Genomic DNA, 23,531 nt, shown 5'->3' on the forward strand with positions numbered 1-23,531 from the left:
AGGACAGCATGTAGGGAAAAATGATTCAAAACAAATCATGTTCATAACAAAGTTAAAATAAACAACCCTTTAGAGGGTGTTTTAAAAAATGCTTTTTGACAAAAAAGCACACTTCCTGCCCCCCCCCCAAATCATGATAAGCAATATGTCATGTAGATTAATATTTTAAAATTAATTTCAAGCAAGCTAAACCTGAACAAGCCATACTGCGTGCTGAAAAATGTCTCTAACTGGATCAGTATTAGAACACAGGCAACTGATTCCTATTATATGCTTTTACAATAATGCAAAGCAATTACTACTAAAAAGTGGAGTCTCTGCATGGGCCCACCTCGATCCAAATCATGTCAGTCTTCTATGCACATAGAAAAACAGCATGAATCATGATATATTTCTTTCTGAAGTAAAATCTGTGCTTAGGAAATACAAGAAAATAGAAATTTACCAGAGATGGAGATGTTTGTAGAGCTGGAAGAAGACTGATTAACTCATTTTGGTGTACAACTGCTCTCCAGAGTGTGGGGGAGAGATTTAATTGCTTAACAATGGATCATAATAAGCAGCTCAGATGACAGAGGAAGATAATTGCCTCATTAAGCAATCAACTGCACAGAAAACAGTCTGTATATGTTATTGCTATTGGCTATAACTGAGGGTTTCCCTGCCTGGAAACTTCTGCAATACTACTAGGATGGCTGAAAGGAAGATTGTTTAAATTTATTTTTTATAGATATTTACCACTGAATTCCAATCCCAGTGTCTTCTGAGGTCAAAAACTCAACCAAGTTTAGCTTCAAATGTTATCAGTGACTCCAAGTAAAAGAAAATGCTTTGCAATCAATGTACTTTTCTGTTTAAAAATCCTATCTTAATAGCAATCAAATATTAATAAAAGACTATAGGCAAAGCAATCCTATTAAAGCAAGCAAGGGAGAGAATCCATGGCAGAAAAACTGCTACCTCTGTCCTTGTTAACCTCTGCAGGCTGGTGAGGAGAATGAATTTTAGTTCGTTCTAATTATTTCTTTTAATATATTTTTTTAAAAATGTCCCTTCCTGTTAGCTCCAGTGAAAGGATCATTATCTATTTCCTCTCCAGGATTGCAAGTTTTCCCTCTTTGATGGGCTGTGTGCTGGTGGTAGTAAATAACCTTGGATTTAAAGGATCTAAAACCTTCCTCAGCTTGTTTGTCATCGCTGATGAACAACTTTCTTCCCCTTACTACTGTACAGTACTTAATAGCAGAAGTTTCTGCTCACACAACAAAGAGACCTCTGGCATTAGAAAACCCTCTTTAAGACCACAATATTCTAAGGACCCTAGGATGCCGTCTCAGGGACCCCAGAATTGTAGTCATAGTTTGATTTTTTTTTCTGTACCAAGTCAAAAATTATTTTGATTACTACGGCTAATAAACTAAAAGGATTATATTTCAAAAAGAAAATGAATTTAAACAAGTGGTATACACCATGGGAAATCCAGTAGTTTTTCTGTTTCATTATACACTGTTGAAAGATAGCAACTGGATTTCCACTGTGCTAAATCAGTTCTCTCTATTTTGCTGAGCACATTATCTGCTAAAAATGTTAAAACACCAGAATGCATTTATTATGACTGCCTTGGCCTGATGTATCTGTTTCCTACAGCTTCTCATAGAATAACATCTTTATAGATTTAGTCTTTGTGGAAAATTTCTAATGGAATCCCTGCAAATGACAGCCAGAAATGTTTCAATGTTCCTTGAATGAAAAAATAAAATAAAATTGGAGAGGCAATGTTCAGATGAACTTATTTCAGTTCTGAAGCTTGGAAAAGTCATTTTTAAAACTAAAACTAGCATGCTTAATGGGGATTCTGGGATCTGTAGATCACGATAATGTTTATAAAATCTGCTAACTTTTTTAGGGCTTAGGGCGGAAAGAGGAGTATTTCCAGAAAACCCTTGTAGGCTCTGGGTTCTAATGTTCCTTTATAATGCAGGCCCAAGAATCAGAACGCCTGCCATTTGGAAAATGATATATAACTTTGGCCATTTCAACATTATTAATTTCTTTCACAAAGAGACCGTTTTCTCAACCATGAAAGTACTGTACTACAGAATGTAACAGTCTACCAGTGCTTCATAGCTAAGACAGCTGTAACTTCAGAACAGCTACTAATATTTAAGTGCATGACATAAGAAACACACAGCAGTTTAACAAGCTGTTCAGGTTTTTCTTCATTTCCGTTTCAAAGCCTATGCTCTAATAAAGACATCCAGCCAATGAAATTCCTGATCAGTGTGAAGGAATGGGAAGCAAATTCAAGTGATTTGACCATAACTGCTCAAACAGCAAGTGTAATCAAGAGTAGACGACTCTTCATTCTATACTGTTGATGTTTACTTTGCTAATAGAGTTTTCTTGGGGCTTTGTTTTACATTAATACTTTCAGAAGAAAAATGAGCTGAACACACAGAACTAATGTAGGGAAAGCACATGTAATCATAATTATAAATCAGCCACCAGCAAATTGCAATATAACACAGAAATTAAAAGGCTGCTTACTCTGAATGTCTTTGCAATCGGGGAAGGAGACGATGGGGGAGAATCAGACTGAGACTTTCTGTTGCGAGTAAACTCCTTACTCCTGGTATACAAGGACGACATAGTCCATTCAGGATGGTGGCAAAGCAACAGGTCACCTCTCAGTAGCAACAAGATCCAACTCTTCTGTTTCACTATGTGCAGCTGGGTGGTGCCTTCTAAAGTAAGAAGAAACTAGTTTGACAATTACAGTATTTTAACTACAGTTCAAAGTTATGTTTCTAGGCACCCAGATGATGATTGTAGAAACAAAGATCCCAGTAGGTTGTACTACTATATGCTATAATCATGAAAGAGACCAAGAAGCTTCTGGTGGTAGGGCAAAGTGCTAAAGTATGCCACTTTCAGAAGTGAATCTGCCCAGAGATCTTCTAAAATGTTTCCTGCTATTCAGCATACTCATATAGCAAAATCAGAATACTCCCAGAAAACTGAAGAAGTCAGGTAATCCAGTCACAAACATGATAAAGCCAGGAGGCAACTAGTTTGTCCAGCTGGAAGAGGTTTGAACAAACAGCATTTTAAATCCACAGCCTTGCCGAATAAGATCTTCACTGCTGGAGCAGAGCTGCATCATTAGTAAGAAAGTACAAATAAGGAACAAATGCTGCTTCAGAAAGGGGCAGTTCAGATGAAGCTGTGTTTTGTTCCATCCTCCAAGTTAGGAACGCCTTCACACACTTCTATCTTCCCTCCCCTCTTGCTATTTTCTGACATTCCAAATCCTTACTTGCTCAGTGAGGAATGCTGGAGAGAGGCCAAGGGCATAGATTCACTTTCAACTTGGGATTTGAGTTGCTACTTGAAAGAGAAAGAAAGCTGACAGTTCCAAAAGCACAGAAGGCTTCAAGGTGGAGGTTAGATCAGAATTCAATATGTCTGCAAGGTCTAAGACACAACTACTTGCTTTTCCTAGCATTTGTAAGTGGTTGTAAAATGGCTTCTTCCTTTAAAAGCTTTCCGGCATTTTAGATCATCATTCAAATTCAGTCATTCAGTTCAGATTCACAGAATGAAAAGTTTAAAATCTGTTAAAAATAGATTTAGAAGCAACTAAATCTTGATGAAATGAAACATCTTGTTAAAGAAGTAAAAGTGATCAACAGTTTTTGCCAACTCCCTGCTGGTTCAAATGCTGAACATGTGAACTAAATTACTATTAAGTTTAAAAAACGTATGTTGAAAATCCATCTGATACAAGTTGTAAAGCTACTGCCACTTTCTATAAACATCTGATTAACCATTTTTGTTATCATACATTTTATTCAAGTCATGTGCACATAGGTGGTGCATTTATTTCAAATAACAGCACTTTGAAGTGCCCTGCTTTGTGAATCTAACAGGATTGAAAAAGTAGGCTAAACAGACTGCATTTACTTGAAAGTATGCCCTTACAGAATTAAAAACAAACACACACACACACACAAAAACAGGCAAATGGATTTAGTTTTCATCATTGTGGAATTCCAAGGCTAACACATTTAAGAATGAACAAATCTCAAAATGCTAACATGGCAATCACTGTGGCTAAAGAATATTAATGAAGGTAATAAGAAAATATGCAAGATGAAGGTTTATCAACAGTTAAAAATTACAGTGTCTTTTCCTGGGAATGCCATATTCTAAATTTAAACAGTTCACTAAAATATAATTTTTTTGATTAACAGCTTTTTGTACTACCATTGGCAATATTAAGAACTGCTTTCAACTGAAATTTCTTATCAGTGGAATAGATTCTGATTAAGTTTCATTGATTTTTGGATTGATTTGACTATCTACTGTAATTATGCCTATATATGGACCAAACCCAACATCAATCTGCATATTGAAGTATAGGTTAAAAACTTTAGCCAAATGCTTTTATTAAGCTACAGTTAATGTCATTGAAGCTACCAACATGAATTTGACCAAACTCCGGGAGGCAGTGGAGCACAGGAGGGCCTGGCATGCTCTGGTCCATGGGGTCACAAAGAGTCAAACACCACTTAATGACTAAACAACAAAACAGATGTATGGGTTCCCAGAGCAGTGCAGAGGATAGAGTGATAGACTAGGACTCAGGAAGACTGAATTTGAATCCCTATTCAGCCATGGAAACTCATTGGGGGGGGGGGAATGGAACTGGTAAATATCCTTAAATATCTCACTTATTTTGAAAGCCCTATTAGAATTGCTATGAGTTGGTTCCAACTTGACAGCACAGCACATACAGAGGAAAGATGTGGCAAACAGAAGTATAAAGTAGATCACTCAAGATTTAATTTTACCAGATCTAAACAATACACTACTATCCACACCTCCACATATTCACAGCAATTAATAAGCAAAATCAGTTCAAAGCCAAAATGGAATGGTAGGTGTGAAACTGCAGTTTATTGATTGATAAGACTTGCTTGCAGTAAAACAGGCACTACAGAAAAGGGCAAAGGTTGGCATCCTATTTATATATCTTATACACATATACTGATCTTACACTACCTGGTGATTCACTTCAGAGAATCAATTTGCAAAATGTCCCATCTCAGAATAAACTAAGCAGATATCTACAAATCCCTTGCATTACAGCTTCTCTTCCTACATTATCGCTTATGTTCCCAAACAATTAAAAAAATTCAAAACTGCCTACCTTGTGTTGCAATAAATGGCATAAAAAGAGCAAAGAATTTGAAGGCAGACCAGCTTAACTTCAAGGTGCAGTTAATGATCTGCAAATTTCCCTCTCCCCCACTTCTTTTGCCTAGCTTTATGTCAATACATTAAGAACAATAGAGTGATTCATAATCAGCAGTGGCTAGACCCTGCTAAAAGCAGCAGGGGCGGAGTAGTGGGGAGGAAAGTTCTGTATTTAAGGCTATAGTACACCTAACAGATCTATGAAACATGTGTCAGTTTTAGGCTATTGAATTTGCCAACTTAAGACCACATATTCGAACAGTTAAAGATTTAGACAGAACTGAAAAATGCATTCCTGTTACCAATCAGAAATCTCACCAAAGTCTACATCTGAAACTTTGCCCTGCTAAAGAATCAAATCCTCAGTAGGTCATTTTCACTCTGAACTTTCACTGCCTTGATGGTGCCTTATCTGTACATGTTGTAATCAGATCTATAGCACCCTCTATGCTTTATTCTGTGTGACTACCAAAGCTACTTTGAGAAGTACTCAATCCTATGTCTACGAATAGTCCCAATGAGGCATACAAACCAAATTGTGTCTCCTCATTACCCAGCACTCAAGCCTCCAGGAGATTTTCCTTCCTAACTTGACCAATAAGTAATTTAATGAAAAATAATGTGCATAAGAAGTAGTTACAAGAAAGATACATAGCTTTTAAAATGTGGCCTTTTAATATTCTCCACATATAATATTGTCTTACTATTCATTACTGGTACTCACAATATTCAAAACAAGGGAATAAGAAAAGGGATGTATAACAATGTCATCATCTGCTTCCTTCCTTGGAAGCTTACTCTGCCAGTACAGTATTACATGGCCAGTATGCCTGGGGTTGAGGGCGGGGGTGCAAGGCAAAACAATTTAGCTCAGTTTTCCCCAAGCTGTCAAACATCAGACACAGTGGACTACAACTCCTATCACCCTCAGCAATAGTGATAATGACAATAGCTGGGGCAAATAGGAATTGTTGTCAAATGTCTCTGGAGTGCTCCAGGTTTGGAGATTCTGAACTAGCCAGATCAGGAAACAGTTTATGATTCTGCTTTTTACCATTCTTTTGTACTATATGTCACAGGACAGAATTGTAATTTAAGTTACAGTATTCTATCTGCCAATCTTGATAGTTTTCTTCTCTTTAGCCAAACAATCATTCCAGCTATTTTTGGAGATCACCTACTTCACCCTCCCTGACTACTTCCCTTCCCATCAGTTAAAACATATCATCTTTTTTTAAAAAGTTTACCACTTACCGTATATACTCGAGTACAAGTTGACCCGAATATAAGCCGAGGCACCCAATTTCACTACAAAAAAACTGCAAAAACTTATTGACTCGAGTATAAACTGCGGGTGAAAAATGCAGCAGCTATTGGTAAATTTCAAAAATAAAAATAGATACCAATAAAATTACATTAATTGAGGCATCAGTAGGTTAAATGTTTTTAAAGATACTGTCCTTCTGAACTGCAAGACACACTTCACTGCCTCCGGAGGGAGTACTCATACTGGATGTTCCGCTTATCTACTGCTGCATAACAAGATGGAGGGAGATGGAGGGTGGGAGGAGGAAGGCGGGAGGAGGAAGGTGGGTACACAGAATATGCAGGAGGAGGAAGATGGGAGTGTCCTGGACGCGGACATGCAGTGTACAGTACTTAATCCAGGTCATTGGACTACCCACAGAGGCTGCAGGCACCTGTAGATGAGCGGGGGAGTCTAGAGAATACCCGCACTGCAGGGGAGAACATGTAATTTTGACACTGACTTGAGTATAAGCCAAGGGGGGGTGCTTTTTCAGCAAACAAATTGTGCTGGAAAACTGGGCTTATACTTGAGTATATACAATATTTCCTTTTTAAAAAGCACATGAACTTTTGAATATACCTTTTGATTCCATTCATTTTGGTATACATTCATTTTCTTCTTTATTCCAGAGTTTACAGGAAATATCTCATCATTAAATCCAAGTCTGTTTTTGCTGTTCCCATTTTACTATACCTCATATTTTATGTCCTCTTCTAGAAATGTAGACATTTCCCTTCACCTTATACCTCTGCTTCCCATAAAGTTTTATACTGTGCTTTTACATTCTGTATTGTACATTTCCTTGTCCTTTAAACCTGTCTCTATTTAAGAACTTAAGCAGTTGCTCCAGAAAACCAGAAATTCCTATGAGCTGGTAGATTTCTCCATCTTTCCTCTACCAACCAACTCAATTACTAACTGCAGAGAAAGGAATGCCCCTTCTTCCATGACCTGGAGGAAAAAATGAGGAGGCTGGTAGAGGACTTCTTCTGCTCCTTTTCAACCAGTGTACCTGACAGAATGTGTTTTGTTTGTTTGATTAGCCACTTTAAAAGATGACAGCTGGCTCAGGAATGGGTGTTTCCTTTCATACTAGCCTCTTAGCACACAATTTTATTTAATTTACTTATTTATTTTTGACAGGATAATTAAATCTATTGGGCAACTTAAAATGCTCCTTTAAATGACACTGATTTGAATCTTCTCTGTTTCTGCTACTCTTCTATCAATAGTTTAGTACTAGTTACTGTTTAAAATACAAGAACATTTGAAATTCAACTGCAATTTATGCACAACAATCTAAGTTTCCCCATGGAGGTGCCATAGCAGCTTCAGGCACAAATCTATCTTCTGCTTAGAGAAAACATGGTTTGGATACAAGACTTTCTGTGTGCAGAGCAAATGCTCTACTACTGAGCACTGGGTTATCCCCACACAGTCATGAAACTAGCTGCCATGCTGTTGTCAAGAATAAAACAGTCTGACATAGTCTATACATATGCATGTGCAGAATGATGTGCATAAATTGTATTTGTGCATAAGGAATGGTTCCCTCACAGCCTCCATATTTGGGCTATCTGATTGTGAAGTTAGGAAAATCAACACATTTCGCAAGACCAAATGGAGCAGTTGAAGCATGTTTCAATGTAGAATGCAATGCTTCTATTGGATTGAAAAGAAAGAAAACTAGTTTTTATCTTCTGGCACCAACATCAACAGCAATAAGATTTAAAACAGTTCTCTTAAAACACAATAATCAAACCATTCCAACTGAAGAACTTGCTCCCTATATTTCCAAAGATCAGAGGTGAGTAAAGATCCTTATGAAGCCAAAATAACACTAACAATGCAGAAATGGGACAAATGAGCAGACTGAGTACTGTATAGAGATTTTTAAAGAAAAATCATTAGGGGTAAAGGGGAACCTCCGAAATAGTTCAAAGAATACTGAGAAAGCCATGGAATACTGACAAGTGAGGTTGGCCAGATCAGAGAGCCAGGGAGGAAAGGTGAAGAAATGGAAGACATCCTAGAATGCTGGTTCCCAATCTTGGGTCCCCAGATGTTCTTGGACTAAAATTCCCAGAATTCAACACTGGCTGTGCTAGCCAGGATTTCTGGGAGTTGTAATCCAAAAACATCTGGAACTCATGGTTGGGAACCACTGGCCTAAAAGATGGAATGACTAACTGGAACTCTGAATAACAGCACTTCATGCAGCACCATTTTCTTCTCAGTCCCACTTATAATCTGTTCAGCTCCTTACTTGACTTAATAAAAATAAAAAAATAATAAAAGCATTATTCCTATCTCCAGTGGTAAAACTGTGTCCTTTAAAACAGTGGTCCCCAACCTTGGGCCTCCAGATGTTCTTAGACTACAGCTCCCAGAAGCCTTCACCACCTTCACCACCACCTCTGCTGGCCAGGATTCCTGGGAGTTGAAGTCCAAGAACATCTGGAGGCCCAAGGTTGGGGGCCACTGCTTTAAAAGACCAATAAAGCCTGTAGAAAAGCTTGGCAGCAGACTGGCATTAGACTGTATTAAACATGATGTAAAAACACTGCAGCAATTTCCCATAAAAGGAAGACAAGCAATATACTCAGTGTTGATCTATCAGCAAGCTGCAGGTTCTCATCTCTTATTAACAAAAAAAATGGACGAAAAGATTAAATACACCGGAATTTCTACTGTTGATTCGGTGATCTTACAAATCCTTACATTAAAGGAGATATATTACCCTTGCTACATAAAATATAGTTCTCATAAATTCATAAAGGTTATTGTACAGTTAACTATTTTTCCACATAATTTTGAAAGTTGGATTCAAATCCTATCTCTCACTCAGGTTTATCCATAACACTGGTAAGAATATAAAACAAAAGATGGTAACCTAGAGAAATAGTATACCTTCACTTCTAACAAATTATGTTCATGGTTTATACGTACACGGGTTTAATCACATATAGAGGCACCAAATTTTAGAAATAGCCAATTACATTTACATACGAGTTCCAGAGGAACAAAACAAAAATGTTTCTTTAACCTCATTACTAGAAACAGGATTAGGAAAGTGCATATATTCCTTGGCTGATAAATAAATAAATATCCTGAACTACTTACTACCAAAGCAAAATGTACATCGTAATGATTAGCTGATTCATTCTTAACTTCATAAACAGCACGTGCTGTGTTATTTTCATCCTCAACGAGATAGCTCACACCTTTTCTGTATTCCTAGCAAAATTTAAACATGGTTTCCGGGGAAAGTCTTGCTATTTTACAAAAAATCATGTAACGTCACACTTTTAGTGCTAATGTAAATGTTAGTAATTTGTACTTGTTTCTGCCCAACAGTCACCAACACTATGGAAAGTTTAATCTTTCTGCTCTATAATCACAAAGTGAAGAAATACAAATAATCAGAAACACCTATAGAGAATATTGAGATTTAACAGGATACTAACTTAACAGCTGGATACTAATTTCATCAGTAGAGTGGTCTTAATTGACTAGATAGGTGGGATATAAACTAAATAAATAAATAAATAAATAAATAAATAAATAAATAAATAAATAGTGACATTCAGCAAAATTTCTATATTAGAATGCAATTACAGACTTATAAATACCTCAACAGTATCACTACAGATGTATTATGAAAACAATTTTCAGAATTAACAACTTAACATAAACATCTAACTCAACATGATTATCTGCAATAAATATTACTAATATTACAGGAGGAAAAGATTCACTGAAATTGGATACTCCTCTAGAATACAAACATGCCTTTGTCAAAACAAAATACAGTATTATTGAAAAATTTCACTGTGTTTTTTCTATTCCTCTCTTGGGACACGAAGTAGCTTTAGTTAGGGGAAATCAGCAGGTCCATAGAGGCTTAAATAATATTGTGATAGCGCTAACAAGTTGGTTATTAATTCTAAAGTACTGATATAGTGAACACCTCTGCATTAGCCCTAAAATATTATTGTGCATGCTTATCTCTTTCTTTAAAATAAGTGATTCAGTATACAGTAGCAGTTCTAAATATTCAATTTTGACATCTTAGAACTGCAGAGCTGGAAAAGGCCCTATGACTCACTGAGTCATGCATGTCTCTCACACAGAAAAACAAACTCTTCCAATCCCAACATGCTCTATGTACATAAACTCACCAAATATACCACAACTCTGAAATATACAGGAGTAATAATACTGATCTCTTACAGTTAGCAGGGGATGTGGGGGAAGGGAGGAGAGAAAGTAGTTTATCAAGCCTGCAAATGAAGTCATAGCTGATCTAAGATGTAAAGCAAGGATTTACTAGCTCAGTCTGTGTACTCTTTGACTGTATGAAAGAGAACATTTTTAGTATGTGAGGTTTAACAATCATACAGTTTGAATTATTATGGTATTTGTCCCTGTACCTGATGAAGTTATTTTCTGCAATCCCACCTTGGGGCATTGCAGAAAATATTCCTTTTCTGTTTTTATCTTCTACTCTTCTTGTCCATAGAGCAAACTCTGCATACCTTCTCCAGTCTACCCACTCTGCAACTCTTAAACATAGGTGCTTCCTTCCTTTTCTCCTCCAACTCTTCCTACAGCCTCCATCTTTTATCCAAGAATCAGAGCTTGCTTTTTTTATATACTGATTAGCCACTGACTTCACTCTTGACCTCTGACCTCTATCTACGTTAACACCTTCCTTGCTCTTCTCTTACATGGACTTAAAACTCCTGCTCCTATTCCTGAACTTCACTCTCTTTAGCATATTGCCAGAGGGGCTCCTTTGCTTCTGGCAACCACTCTTCTGTAGCCCACACAGCTCTCCTTGGATTAGATAGTTCTAAAAGACTTTGTCCACACTAGCCATATGCAAACAGGAAAAAAAGAAAAAAGAAAAGGGCAAAGTTCTTACACCTTTAAGATCTGTTAAGGTGAAAGGATTTGCCATGCAACCACTACAGCTGCTGCAATTGTTCCAGAATGTAGCCCTGGTTCTCTAAAGGTAACCAGATCATTGGGCTGGTAATCCTAATCAGACCTTCTTACCTTGAAACTTGCAAAATTGAAAAAGCAGACTCTAAAAGAAGAGAATACCATAAAGGGAGTGTTTTGCTTGCCACACACCTGTCTCTTAAGAAGGTTAAGTATTCTTTGTGATATGGTACTCTGCTAGTACCAACCACAAGGAGTTAAATGTAAACAGCTGACTGCATGTAAGAAACTCAATAAAACCTACACCAATGTTATTATTCTTTGCTTTTCCCATATGTCCTATTATCCTTTCCCCCATCATATAGTCTCTCTTTGCTCTGTCCTCTCAGATACAACTGCTGCTCATTTTTCAAAGACACAGAAAAGCCACTACTCAAGAGTGAAGCCCCTACACTTCCTGAAACCTAATCATTCTACCACAGATCTGAAGTAATTAATACTATTTAAAGTCCACATATTCCTCTTAGTCTGATCTGGTACATTGGCTTCGGTGTTTTTGGTAGAAAATGTCAGCCTGATTTTCAGGAATTATTTCTAGAAACATTAAATAGAGCATCTTTCTGCTTCTGTTCATCTGTGCTTCAATCACTGTCCACTATGAACTAAGACAATAATGCTGTAGCACTGAACATTTTCCTGACTTTAAATTATAAAGTTATCTACAGAAAGCAATGAAGAGCAATATAGTCCTTTTAGGTGTCTTACTTATTACACACAAATGTTTTTATGTCAGAGTTATGTCCTTAACGGGCAGGTGTTTAAAACACAGCCAGATAAGTGATTGTTAGCATTATGTTTGGTTTCTAATATTTATCAATTGTAAACTCCACATGAAGACAATCTCCAAATAACACAACATACATTCCTACAGGCAAAAGTTAATATAGGCTATAGAACCACGACAATTGATGAGATTTAAAGCAGTCATGACAAATTTATACTTAATCATTTTCTTCTAAGTATGATTCAGCCTAACCCAAACCATGGAATTTATGCCTGGACAAAATGTGGAATTTACATATGTACATTAATGTGAACCACATGTGTTTGAAAAAGGAAGAGGTGTACCCTGATTCTGTCTTAAATGTGCCCCTAACATGGTGGCTGACAATAAGGGGGGGGGACTTCACTTAAAAAATACAAATAACTCTTGGTTTCCATGTATGTATTATATGCTGTAAAGTCAATTCCAACTTATGGTGACCTTTTCCAGAGTTTCTGAGATGTAGAATACACAACTAGTTTACCATTCCCTTCTTCTGGTGGTGCCCTGGGACTGTGCAGTTTGACCATACCCACACAGGCTGGCTATACTCGCAGCAGGCACAGTGGGGAATTGAACTCCCAATCTTTGGCTATGCAGCCAGATACCTAAACCACTGAGTAATCCAGCCAGCTACTTTTGATTTAAGACTTTCACAAATTAACTACTTCACCAATCTTCTGCCATTTATGCCCCACTTCTTACTAGCATAAAATCCTGCCAACTGCACATACCATAGGGAAACAGAACTGCAATCATCTTGTGAGTGCTTTTCTGATTATCACAAGGTTCTCTGATTATAAAATCAGTGCTTCAAAGGCATGCTTATTCCTAACTAAGGTTCTCATTTTATTACACTTATTTTAAAAATGCCTTTGCTACAACACTGATATGGACATAAGCCAGGATGAATGTTTTCCCAGCATTATACTGCATCTGTACTAGAAAATAACACAACATGGAAAATGTACTTCTGGGCAATGCTCTCTAGATTCCCAAAAAAGGAACTATGCATCAGAAACAGTACTATTTACGGAAATAGTGAAGAGAATACAATGTTACTGTTTAAATAATGAACAGTTTCTCTTCTATGTTAGCTTGCAAGAAGCTCACCTAAATGCTATTACCAAGCAAACTCCAGTGCTTCAGAGCAACAAGCAACAGATTCCAACCCAGCCATACCTCACCATATTAGGCAATCAAGATTCCAGAAAACAAAGAGCTCTCAGAGACAGATTTAAAGTTAATGAAGATATTGCTCTCTGAAGGCAATTAAGTTTCTGATATTAAGACAGAAAAATAAGTAGAAGGTATCACAACAGATTGGTGGGAACAGCAGTGTGACTGGTGGAAAGTGTATGTGTGTGTGTCTGTGTGTGTCTGTCTGTCTGTCTGTCTCAAATATGCTAAGGGAAAAGAGAGTAAAGTGCTTTTTCCACAAAGAAAGTGGCAAAAGCGCAGAAGATCAACAGTACAGAAGCTTCTACTTCAGGTTCATAAGCTGGCATTTAATTTTTCTGGCTTCCTGGAAAGCACCAGAAGAACTTCAAGGTGATCAAAACTATTACTGTAAACGTTGCAAAAATCAGATTACGAACTTTGTTTGTGTATTGCAAGCTGTGAATTGTAACTGGAGGATTCCAAGTGTATCTAGTTTGGCTTTCAAGTGTATCTCTTAGAATTTATTAGTTTATTTGGGTCCTTTTAAGGAGAAAGGTTAGCTAAAAATATTTTAAATAAAGTAAATAAATAAATAAATTATTTTACCTCACCTTTCTCCTTAAAAAGGACCCAAGGTGACTCATGCCATTAAAAGACAAGGTTTAAAGTTGAAATACAAATACTTAAAAGGATCAGACAAATACCACATTAAATGATCGCAAACAGAAGCAACACTAAAACCACTTTCAAAGCAGTAAGGCACAACCATCCATTTTAAAAAATCCACTGAGGCAGCCAGTCACTAAGCGAAAGCTTCCTTGAAGAGAAAGATCTTTGTCTGCTTGTGGAAGGACAGGAAAGGTGAGGTAAGTCTAGCCTCCTGTTAGAGGGAGTTCTGGGTACAGTAACAGAGAAGGTTCTCTCCTATGTCCCCACCAAATGCATCTGTGAGGGTGGTGGGACAATGAGAAAAAGAGCTACACCTTTTGATTTCACTTGTCCATACATCAGAATCACAAGTCTTCTCAAGATTAGCATCCTTATCAATTAAGATAATATACTAATAGCAATCAAAAGGCATGTTTGATAGCACAGAAAGCATGGGATCACATAAGTAATATGATGATAGTGGCCAAAATAGTTCTGTGCAGATAGGCGAAATTGGTAACTTTTTGAAGCAAATCCAGGTCCAGGCTTTGCCCACTTTCTGAACCGACTTCCCAAGCATGCCATGTTGCCAACCAGCAAGCCTTGAAAAATTTTAGAATGTCTCACCAGTCAGTCAAAAATTTCACCAGCCAGCACGAACAGATTATAGCCTTGAAATTTATTGGGATTGGGAATCATGGATTTATACCCTCAGACTTGGGTTGCTTTATCATCTGTGTGCCAGTGGGGTCATGAAGCTTGTATTTTGAATGCCTTTCTTTTGAATGTCTCCAGCAAAAATAAAACTGAAAGCAAAAGTGCCTGGCCTCTTAAGGAACCACAGTTCCCTCCTGCCCCAGGATGTGTCTTCATTTGGCTGAAATTGGAAACAGGGAATCTCCATATTCTCCAGCATGGGACTACTCTACATTCTCCTGCAGACTTATATCTCTATGTGCCGCTCAAACTATCTTCTCGCGAGAAGAGGGCAGTTTTCCTTTTGTAATGGGGGGAGGGGTGGACTGCAGGATTAGAGAGGGAGAGAGAGAGAGAGAGAGAGAGAGACAGACAGACAGACAGAGGGGAAGGAGGCAGGCAGGGAGGGAGCTGTGACTCATCCAGCAGCATTTTTCACTCGTCACAGACAAGTGGACGAGTGCATTTTTCAAGCCCTGCCAACCAGCCCTAGTTACATGATGTCATGAAGTGAAAATCACTGTCAAAGTAATGTTTTCTTATGCCACCTAAACAGGCAAATACTATAAATTAATTCCAAAGTTGTGGGGGAAAGAAAATTCTCTAGTGAGATTTTCCCACAAAAAGGCCACTTTACTTAACTCTAGATTGCTAGCAAAAGAGAACTGATCAGTACAATTTACATCATGTTATTTCAAAGCAGTTTAGCCCATTCAGTTTCATAGAGCTGTAAAACTTAGCAACATTTTAAAACATTCCCCATGAAAAGCTAACATATCTATACGTGCATCTTAGATCTATGTTTATATATATAAAAAATTTAAAAACGCATTTCCAGTATAGGTACTATTCAACCATAAAATAAGACTAGTATACATAACCTTGATTAGCTAATGGGATGCCCCGTGTGGTGGAGTGAAGAGAACGACAGACTATGACTCAGGAGTCCTGGGTTTGAATCACCACTCAGCCTTGGAAACTCACTAAGGGTGTGGAACAAGTAAAACTACGTCTTAAATATGTCATTTTCCTTGAAAGCCCTATTAGGGTGAATATAAGTTGGCTTTGACATAAAAACAACTAGCTAATTATTATTATCAGAACCTATGTTCTGATTTTGTCATGAAATAAAATCTTTAGTTTTACTGATAGTGCAATAATATAACATCTACCCAGAAGAGATACTAAAAGCACACTCTGAGACTGTTCCAACATGAAGGAAAAATGGAAGATGTCTAAAAAAAACCAGAATGGTTGACTAAGGAACTTTCAACTCAGCTAAGTGTAAAAAAAAGAATATGCACAAGAAATGGAAAAACGGGGAAAGCACCAAAGAGGAATACAAGCAAATAGCCATGTAGGGGATGGTAAGAAAAGCTAAAGCACAGCATTAATTTAAGCTTGCTAGAGAGATTAAAGATAATAAAAAGGGATATTTTTAGTTATGTTGGAAGTAAAAGGAAAAAGAAGGAAATGACAGTGTATCTGTGTGGAGACTACCTCCTGGCTACCTTGGATGAATTTAAGTCTCCTGGGCCAGATGACTTACTTCTAAGGATATTAAAAGAACTGGCAGAAGTAATACAAGAACCATTGGCAATAATCTTTGAGAATTCTTGGAGAACAGGGAAAGTCTCCACAGACTGGAGGAGGGCAAATGTTGTCCCTATCTTCAAAAAGGGGGAAAAAGAAGACCTAAATAATTATCACCCTGTCAAACCTACAGTTCAATGCATTCCAATGGGGGAGAAAAAAATTCACCAAAAATTAACGAAGAGTCAGAACAAAGCCAAATTAAGTTTGCAAAGGTTTTACAAGGTGCACTAACGATTCCAAGCATTTAAAACAGTTTTTGAACCTTTTAAGAAACTTTTAAAATAGCGAAAACGGACATCATTAAGCGAAACAGGGGGACATAAACTGTCATCGCTAAGCAAGGCAAGGTCCCGAACATCGCTATGCAAAATTTCCCCATAGGGAACATCGCTAAATGGAGCACAAAATTGCTCCAAAAACCTCATGGCTAAGTGAATACATCGTTAAACGAGGCAATTGCTAAGCGAGGCACCACTGTGCGTGCAAAAGGTCAATGAACTCTATCAACCCACAAGGACAGGCGATCACTACACAGAAAAGACCAGCTAATGACACCCATCAACCACAGGAACAGATAATCTCTTCCCCTTAGCACAACAATACACCCACAACAATACACACTAATCACCCATCTACAGGAAAAGACAAAAGCCTATCACACAGCCATAAATACTGCACTCCCAAGCCAACTACACCAGAGTACAGGTTGCTGTCCTCTGAAGATGCCGGCCACAGAGACTGGCGAAACGTCAGGAAGAACAACCTTCAGAACACAGCCAAAGAGCCTGAAAAACCCAGAACAACCAATTGGGTAGTTTCATTCAGATGAATTTGTGTCAGGCTTGTGTGTGTGTGTGTTTAGTTAGTTAGTTAGTTAGTTAGTTAGTTAGTTAGTTAGTTAGTTAGTTAGTTAGTTAGTTAGTTAGTTAGTTAGTTAGTTAGTTATTCTTCAGTCTCGAAAGATTATGGTAACGTGCTCTGTATGGAGGACTTGGAACAGCGTTTAGTGTGGCTGAGGAGGCCGATTTGAGAGTGACAATCTCTTCCACACTGAAGACAAATCCAATCTCTCCCCTGTCCAGCTCCCTGATTTTGCTGCTTTTGTGACTTCCTCTTTGCCTCGGCCTGCTGGACAAAGGCCATGATGCAACGCCTGCCTCCAGGCTGAATGCTCAGATGTCAGGGTTTCCCATCTTTTGAGGTCTATTCCTAAGGCCTTCAGATCCCGCTTGCAGATATCCTTGTATCGCAGCTGTGGTCTCCCTCTGGGGCGATTTCCCTGACTAATTCTCCATACAGGAGATCCTTTGGAATCCGACCATCAGCCATTCTCATGACGTGCCCAAGCCAACGTAGACGTTGCTGTTTCAGTAAAATCTACATGCTACAAATTCCAGCTTGTTCTAGGACTACTCTATTTGGAACTTTGTCCTGCCAGGTGATACCAAAAATCTGTCAGAGGCAACACATATGGAAGGTGTTCAGCTTCCTCTCCTGCCATGCACAAAGGGTCCAGGACTAACTGCAGTACAGGAGTGTGCTCAGGACACAGGCTCTATAGACCTGGATCTTGGTATGTGTCGTCAGCTTCTTATTCAACCATACTCTCTTTGTGAGTCTAGAGAACATGGTAGCTGCTTTGCCAATGTGTTTATCCAGCTCGACATCTAGAGAGAGGGTGTCAGAGATGGTTGAGCCAAGGTACACAAAGTCATGAACAACTTCCAATTCTTGTGTGGAGATGGTAATAGAGGGAGGTGAGTCCACGCCCATGCCCATGACTTGTGTTTTCTTCAGGCTGATTGTTAGTCCAAAGTCTTGGCAGGCCTTGCTAAAATGATTCATGAGTTGTTGGAGGTCTTCAGCAGAGTGGGCAACAATGGCTGCATCATCTGTGAAGAGGAGGTCCCGTATGCATTTCAGTTGGACTTTGGTCCTTGCTCTCAATCTAGAGAGATTAAAGAGCTTTCTGTCTGATCTAGCCCAGAGATAGACACCTTCGGTTGCAGTTCCAAAGGCATGCTTCAGCATGATGGCAAAGAAGATCCCAAAAAGGGTTGGTGTGAGGACACAGCCCTGTTTCACTCCGCTTCGGATGTCAAAGGGATCTGATGTTGAGCCGTCAAAAACTACAGTGCCTTTCATTCCCTCATGGAAGGATCTGATGATGTTAAGGAGACAAGGTGGACATTCAATCTTGGGAAGTATTTTAAAAAGGCCATCCCTGCTAACCAAAGGCCTTTGTGAGATCTATGAAGGCCACAAAGAGTGGCTGTTGTTGTTCCCTGCATTTATCCTCTGTGTGTGTGTACATATACATATACACATATACACATACACACACACACACACACACACACACAAGCCTGACACAAATTCATCTGAATGAAACTACCCAATTGTTCCTCCATTATCTTCGGCCTATCATCAAACAACTGTTTAATTCACTTGGCTGTGTGATTTTTGCAGATGCAGTGATATCAGTGGTGAGCAAAACCATGGTGGTAGCCACAGCCAACTGGATTAGAGCCCATAATAGTAAATATGAGTGAAGTACTTAAAAGGGGGGGGGGGGGGAATGATGCCAAGCATTAGCAACTAGTGAGACAATAGAAGTAATCAGAAGCACTCAACAATGCAAATGGCTATGTGTAAGCTTTTCTGAAAATGTAATTAGTTTGGCCTCTTCACAATAAATATCAAAATGCAGGCAATAAAAATGGAAGCACGCCACATTCTTGACATTTACATGCTCAGATAGAGGTTAGAATTAATCCTTGATATCAAGTAGTACATCTTCAATAAATATCAGCAAGATCTTTCATATTTGAAGCCATAAACAAGGGGGAAACTGCTTATTCAAGACAGTCAATCTGGGACTTTAATCTGTCACCACAATACTAACAGTACAGCCAAAAAAAAAAAAAAAACAACCTCAAGCTTGTTATATATGTATTTAAAAATACTAATTTTGACACAAAACTACTAAAATACATTGACTGTGTTCCAAATTCAGACTGCTGCCTTTCAATGAACAAAAAAGAAAGTTATAGAAACTGTGTTACTATGTCCAATGGCAGAAGGGAAAGCAAGTATTACTATGTAGCTTGATCTGTATAGAAGGAAAAAAAATCCAAAATGCAGTTTGATTCACATTCATGCAGATGTGCTGCTTTCAAAATGCAAATGACTTCAGAACACTTCTGCAACCAAAGATTGCTATGAAGCTATAAATGGATGCATAAACTTTGGCTGTTTCACTTACCCTATCTTCCTTTACTTCTTCAGTACCATCTACCTCCTCATCCTAGCAAAATTTTAAAAAGATGGATTAGATTACATTGTAACTCTTGAAGATTTCTATTATGGCAAGTACTGTACAAGCTAAATTTATAGAAACTGAAACTGAAATGTAGTTTAGCAGTGTTATTAACAATATTAATCCTTAGAACTATATAGGTGAATGACTATGTATCTCCATATAAGCAGGTGTTTCGATCACAAAGAAAACAAAAAACAAAATCCTGACTTTGAACACTACAGGTTGATGATAAATGACTACTGTGTTTCCAAATAGGGAATACTTTTCATTCTCTTAAAAAAAAAGATATCTGAAAAGTCTTATAAACAGGACCAATTTAGATACTATTTTGATCATGCTTCAAGCTATTTTGAGGATCAAGAGCATGCCATGAATTATGTATTTCCAAAAAAGACATGACTTACGTCATTTGTGAAGAATGAAATTCCTGTCCCTCTTCTCCTCTCTTTTGGTCGTCTCCTTTCTCTAACTGATTGCTTGTTTGAAGTTCTGTCATCCAAATCCTGATCTTCACATTCTGTCCAAAGAAACATAGCTTTAGCTAGAAAAAGTCATTAAAATTAGTTTATCAAACCTGTACAAATATTTTTAAATTCAGGCCAAATGCACCACCATGTGGACATTTGTTTAACCCTAAATGCCTATTCATATATACAGTATTTCGTGTTTTCTTCCAAGATATTAAATCAGCTGATTCTCCAATAGCAGGACTATGATATGGTCACACAAATATAATGTGAGCAAATAAAAATTCAGCCAAGGTTATCATGAGCCTTTAGAAGAGGTTGAACTCTCTTAATATGTTGTTTCTTTCCTTTGCTGATTCATGATGAGAAAAGTAGACACTGCCACAAAATTATTAAGACAAGTATCTCAAGCATGAGGGAGAAGGGTATAATGTATTAGATCTACTACTTAATATAGGTAATACTGGGCAACTCGAGGCCCTCTAGTTATCATTGAACTCCAGTTTCCATCAGCCCTAGTGGCCAATGATGAGACAACATGAAGCCCAGCATCTGAAGAGCTGTACATTACCCATTTGTAATATAAACACTGGCTTCAAAGATTTGTAGCTTATAGGCTGAACTACAGTTGTGTAGCTACATGGGCATAAGTTTACGTAACACCTATGATAGCGACAATCACACCAAGGAAAATGTGGTATCCACAAGGCACTTCCACTGCTTCATTGGGCAATGGGTCAAGTGAGAATTGCACAACAAACTGCATAATTGCTTTGCACAGTCCTTGTTACCAGGACGGAACACCTGACACATATACAACAACATGTTATATTACATCTCAATAAACTGGACTCTGGTCAATTTTTTTAGTGCAGTAAATACCATTTTTCTCCATGTTTTCAGCAGATGTGCTCTGAATGTCTGTTGTGCTCACTGAGTCAGATGAACTTGTTCTACTTGTTCTGGGCAGGTGTGAACCTGAATAAAGATAAGGTGCTAATGAAGGAGCGATTGGGGTTGTGGGTTTGTCTTCTGCTGAGCACCTCAGTTGATGACCAACTGTCTGTAAAACAAAGGCATAAATATATGGTTAGTAACAGATAACTAGCAAAAGCATGAGAGCAACTACTAGTAAGATACAAAAAGCAATGTTGTTTCAGATGTATCTCATTATAGTGTCAAACAGAAGACCTCATGGCTGATCTACTTGTACTCAGTCTTGTGAATTATCACTAGGTATTTAGACTAAAGACCCCAATCTGAATTGCACTGAACAACCTGAATGCAGTTTTACTTATATAGGCAAAAAGACTTAACTGGACACATACAGTCACTGGTTGGGAAAGAAATCTTGGGATTATGATGAATAGTTGAATGAAATCATTTACCAGTATGCATCTGATGCGAAAATTGCAACTTTCATGATGGGTATCATCTGGATAAAATCTGAACATAAAACTACCAATAGCATAATGACTTTATATGAATACATGGTGCAAGCACAGTTGGAGTACTGAGCACATTTTTTACCTTATATGTCAAACAGGACACTGTAAAGCTAAAGAAGGTGCAAAAGATGTAATGCTGACCACTACTCTGGGAAACTTTAAAAGGCAAGTTGCAAAAAAAAAAAAAGAAGAAGAAGAAGAAGGGCAAGCAATGATGTGGAAAGCAAAACAATATCTAAAATTTACTTATACATTTATTGAAATACAGTTGTGGCCCACTTAACGATTACCCCGTATAACGACGAATCCCTTCACGACAATGTTTTTGCAATTGCAATTGCGATCACAAAATGATGTTTTAATGGGGGGTTTGCACTTTGCGACGATCAGTTCCCTGCTTCGGGAACCGATTCTTCACATTACGACAATCAAAACAGCTCATCATTGGGTTTTCAAAATGTCCACCAGCTACTCAAAATGGCTCCCCACTGTTTTTAGGAGGCATTTTTTGCAAGACAGGCACCCGAAAATGGCCGCCGTATGGAGAATCTTTGCTGGACAATTAGGTATTTCACCCATTGGAATGCATTAACCAGTTTTTAATGCGTTTCAATGGGTTTTTAAATTTCAGTTAACCATGTTTTCGCTCTACAGTGATTTCGCTGGAATGAATTAATGTTGTCAAGTGAGGCACCACTGTATTATAAATTTAGTTATATACTTTGGATCTACAGTAATGCTGTTTCTACCAATATTTCCAACACAAAAGAATTTAACCTATTATACATCTCAAGCCATAAGTTGAGAGTATTTATCTCAAGCCATAAGTTGAGAGTATTTGTTCACCTCTTCATCCAAGTTTCTATTCCATCGTGAGCGAGTCTCCCTGTGTTCCCTAGCCACAGTGTCTTCCTGTCTTTCATTGCCTTCCTCAGTTGCTTCAACTCTTTCTGATTTTTCAACTGGCTGTTCCTGAGTCTGACGCTCTGTCCGAGATCGGCTAAAGGTCTTCTCTGCCTCCTGGAGATCTGTAAGTGTTATACCCTGAGGAACAAGAGAATGCTTTTGTTAACATTGCATTCCTTACATGACAGCTATGCCCCACTTCCAATTAGATTATTCTTTCCACAATGACAAAGCATGATGGGTCTAGTTTCTAATTAAAGGTCAGACCCAGGGAACAAAAAGCTAGCAATTGCCAGAATGGGTTAAATAATGTATTTTTCAAAAGGAACAAGAAATGTTAAATATGAAGTCACAGCAATCATTCTTGGATGGTGTTTTTATAAAACTGTTTTAGAAAGGATTACTCTTTCACAGTACAGTAACGCTGGCAAATGTTAGTTTGTCAACCATGAAGAAGTTAGCTTCCCAGGGACATATATTCCTTGTGTATCCTTTTATGAAGAAAAAACAATACCTCATAAACAGCTCTTAAAAACAAAACTTTAAACGGTCCTATGTACGTCAGCAATTCATGTCTTTAGAGATCAGAGAGATGAGAATGGAAATCTTTCAGAAGCAATATTCAGAAGGGGCATTTAATGAAAAAGGATAGATCAGAATTCCTTTACTCTGAAAAACATAGCGAAGTCCTAAGTACAGCAATTCATCCGAATAAAAAAGTATCTTATATCAGTTCAACAGGTCATCATGAATTATTTTTCCTCACCTGTGTAGACCTGCGAGTCTGGCGAGCTTGCCTGGATCTTGCTTTTCTTAGAGACTCTGCTTCTTCATCTCGTACAGGAGTCAGGTAAGACCTAAAACAATGGTTAAAAAGAAAAAGATACTTTAACATTGGGCACTTTTACAGTCATGTGAACAAGAAAGTACACCCTCTTTGAATTCTATG

At 37.9% G+C, this 23,531-nt stretch overlaps 1 protein-coding gene across 13 annotated transcripts in view; it reads right to left on the reverse strand.

Annotated features, from left to right (window-relative positions):
- The window catches only part of PPP1R12B (protein phosphatase 1 regulatory subunit 12B), a 143,602-nt gene that overhangs the window by 36,268 nt on the left and 83,803 nt on the right, over positions 1–23,531 (reverse strand). For 10 of the 13 annotated variants that reach the window (XR_013545094.1, XR_012086234.2, XR_013545099.1 and 7 more), the window contains 5 exons: positions 23,349–23,439; positions 22,523–22,720; positions 21,111–21,291; positions 20,166–20,278; positions 19,705–19,746 (listed from right to left, as the gene is read on the reverse strand). Coding sequence is in view for 5 of the 13 variants with exons in the window: in XM_020782573.3 (XP_020638232.3) it covers positions 19,705–19,746; positions 20,166–20,278; positions 21,111–21,291; positions 22,523–22,720; positions 23,349–23,439 (625 nt within the window). In the remaining 8 variants the exon portion in view is untranslated. Of the gene's footprint in view, positions 1–2,547; positions 2,745–5,212; positions 5,354–19,704; positions 19,747–20,165; positions 20,279–21,110; positions 21,292–22,522; positions 22,721–23,348; positions 23,440–23,531 lie in introns of those variants that run through there. The other 3 variants (XR_013545100.1, XR_013545098.1, XM_020782575.3) reach the window with 2 other exon arrangements.

The sequence above is a fragment of the Pogona vitticeps genome, chromosome 4 (genome assembly GCF_051106095.1).
Source record: "Pogona vitticeps strain Pit_001003342236 chromosome 4, PviZW2.1, whole genome shotgun sequence".
In the NCBI taxonomy this organism is placed as follows: domain Eukaryota; kingdom Metazoa; phylum Chordata; class Lepidosauria; order Squamata; family Agamidae; genus Pogona; species Pogona vitticeps.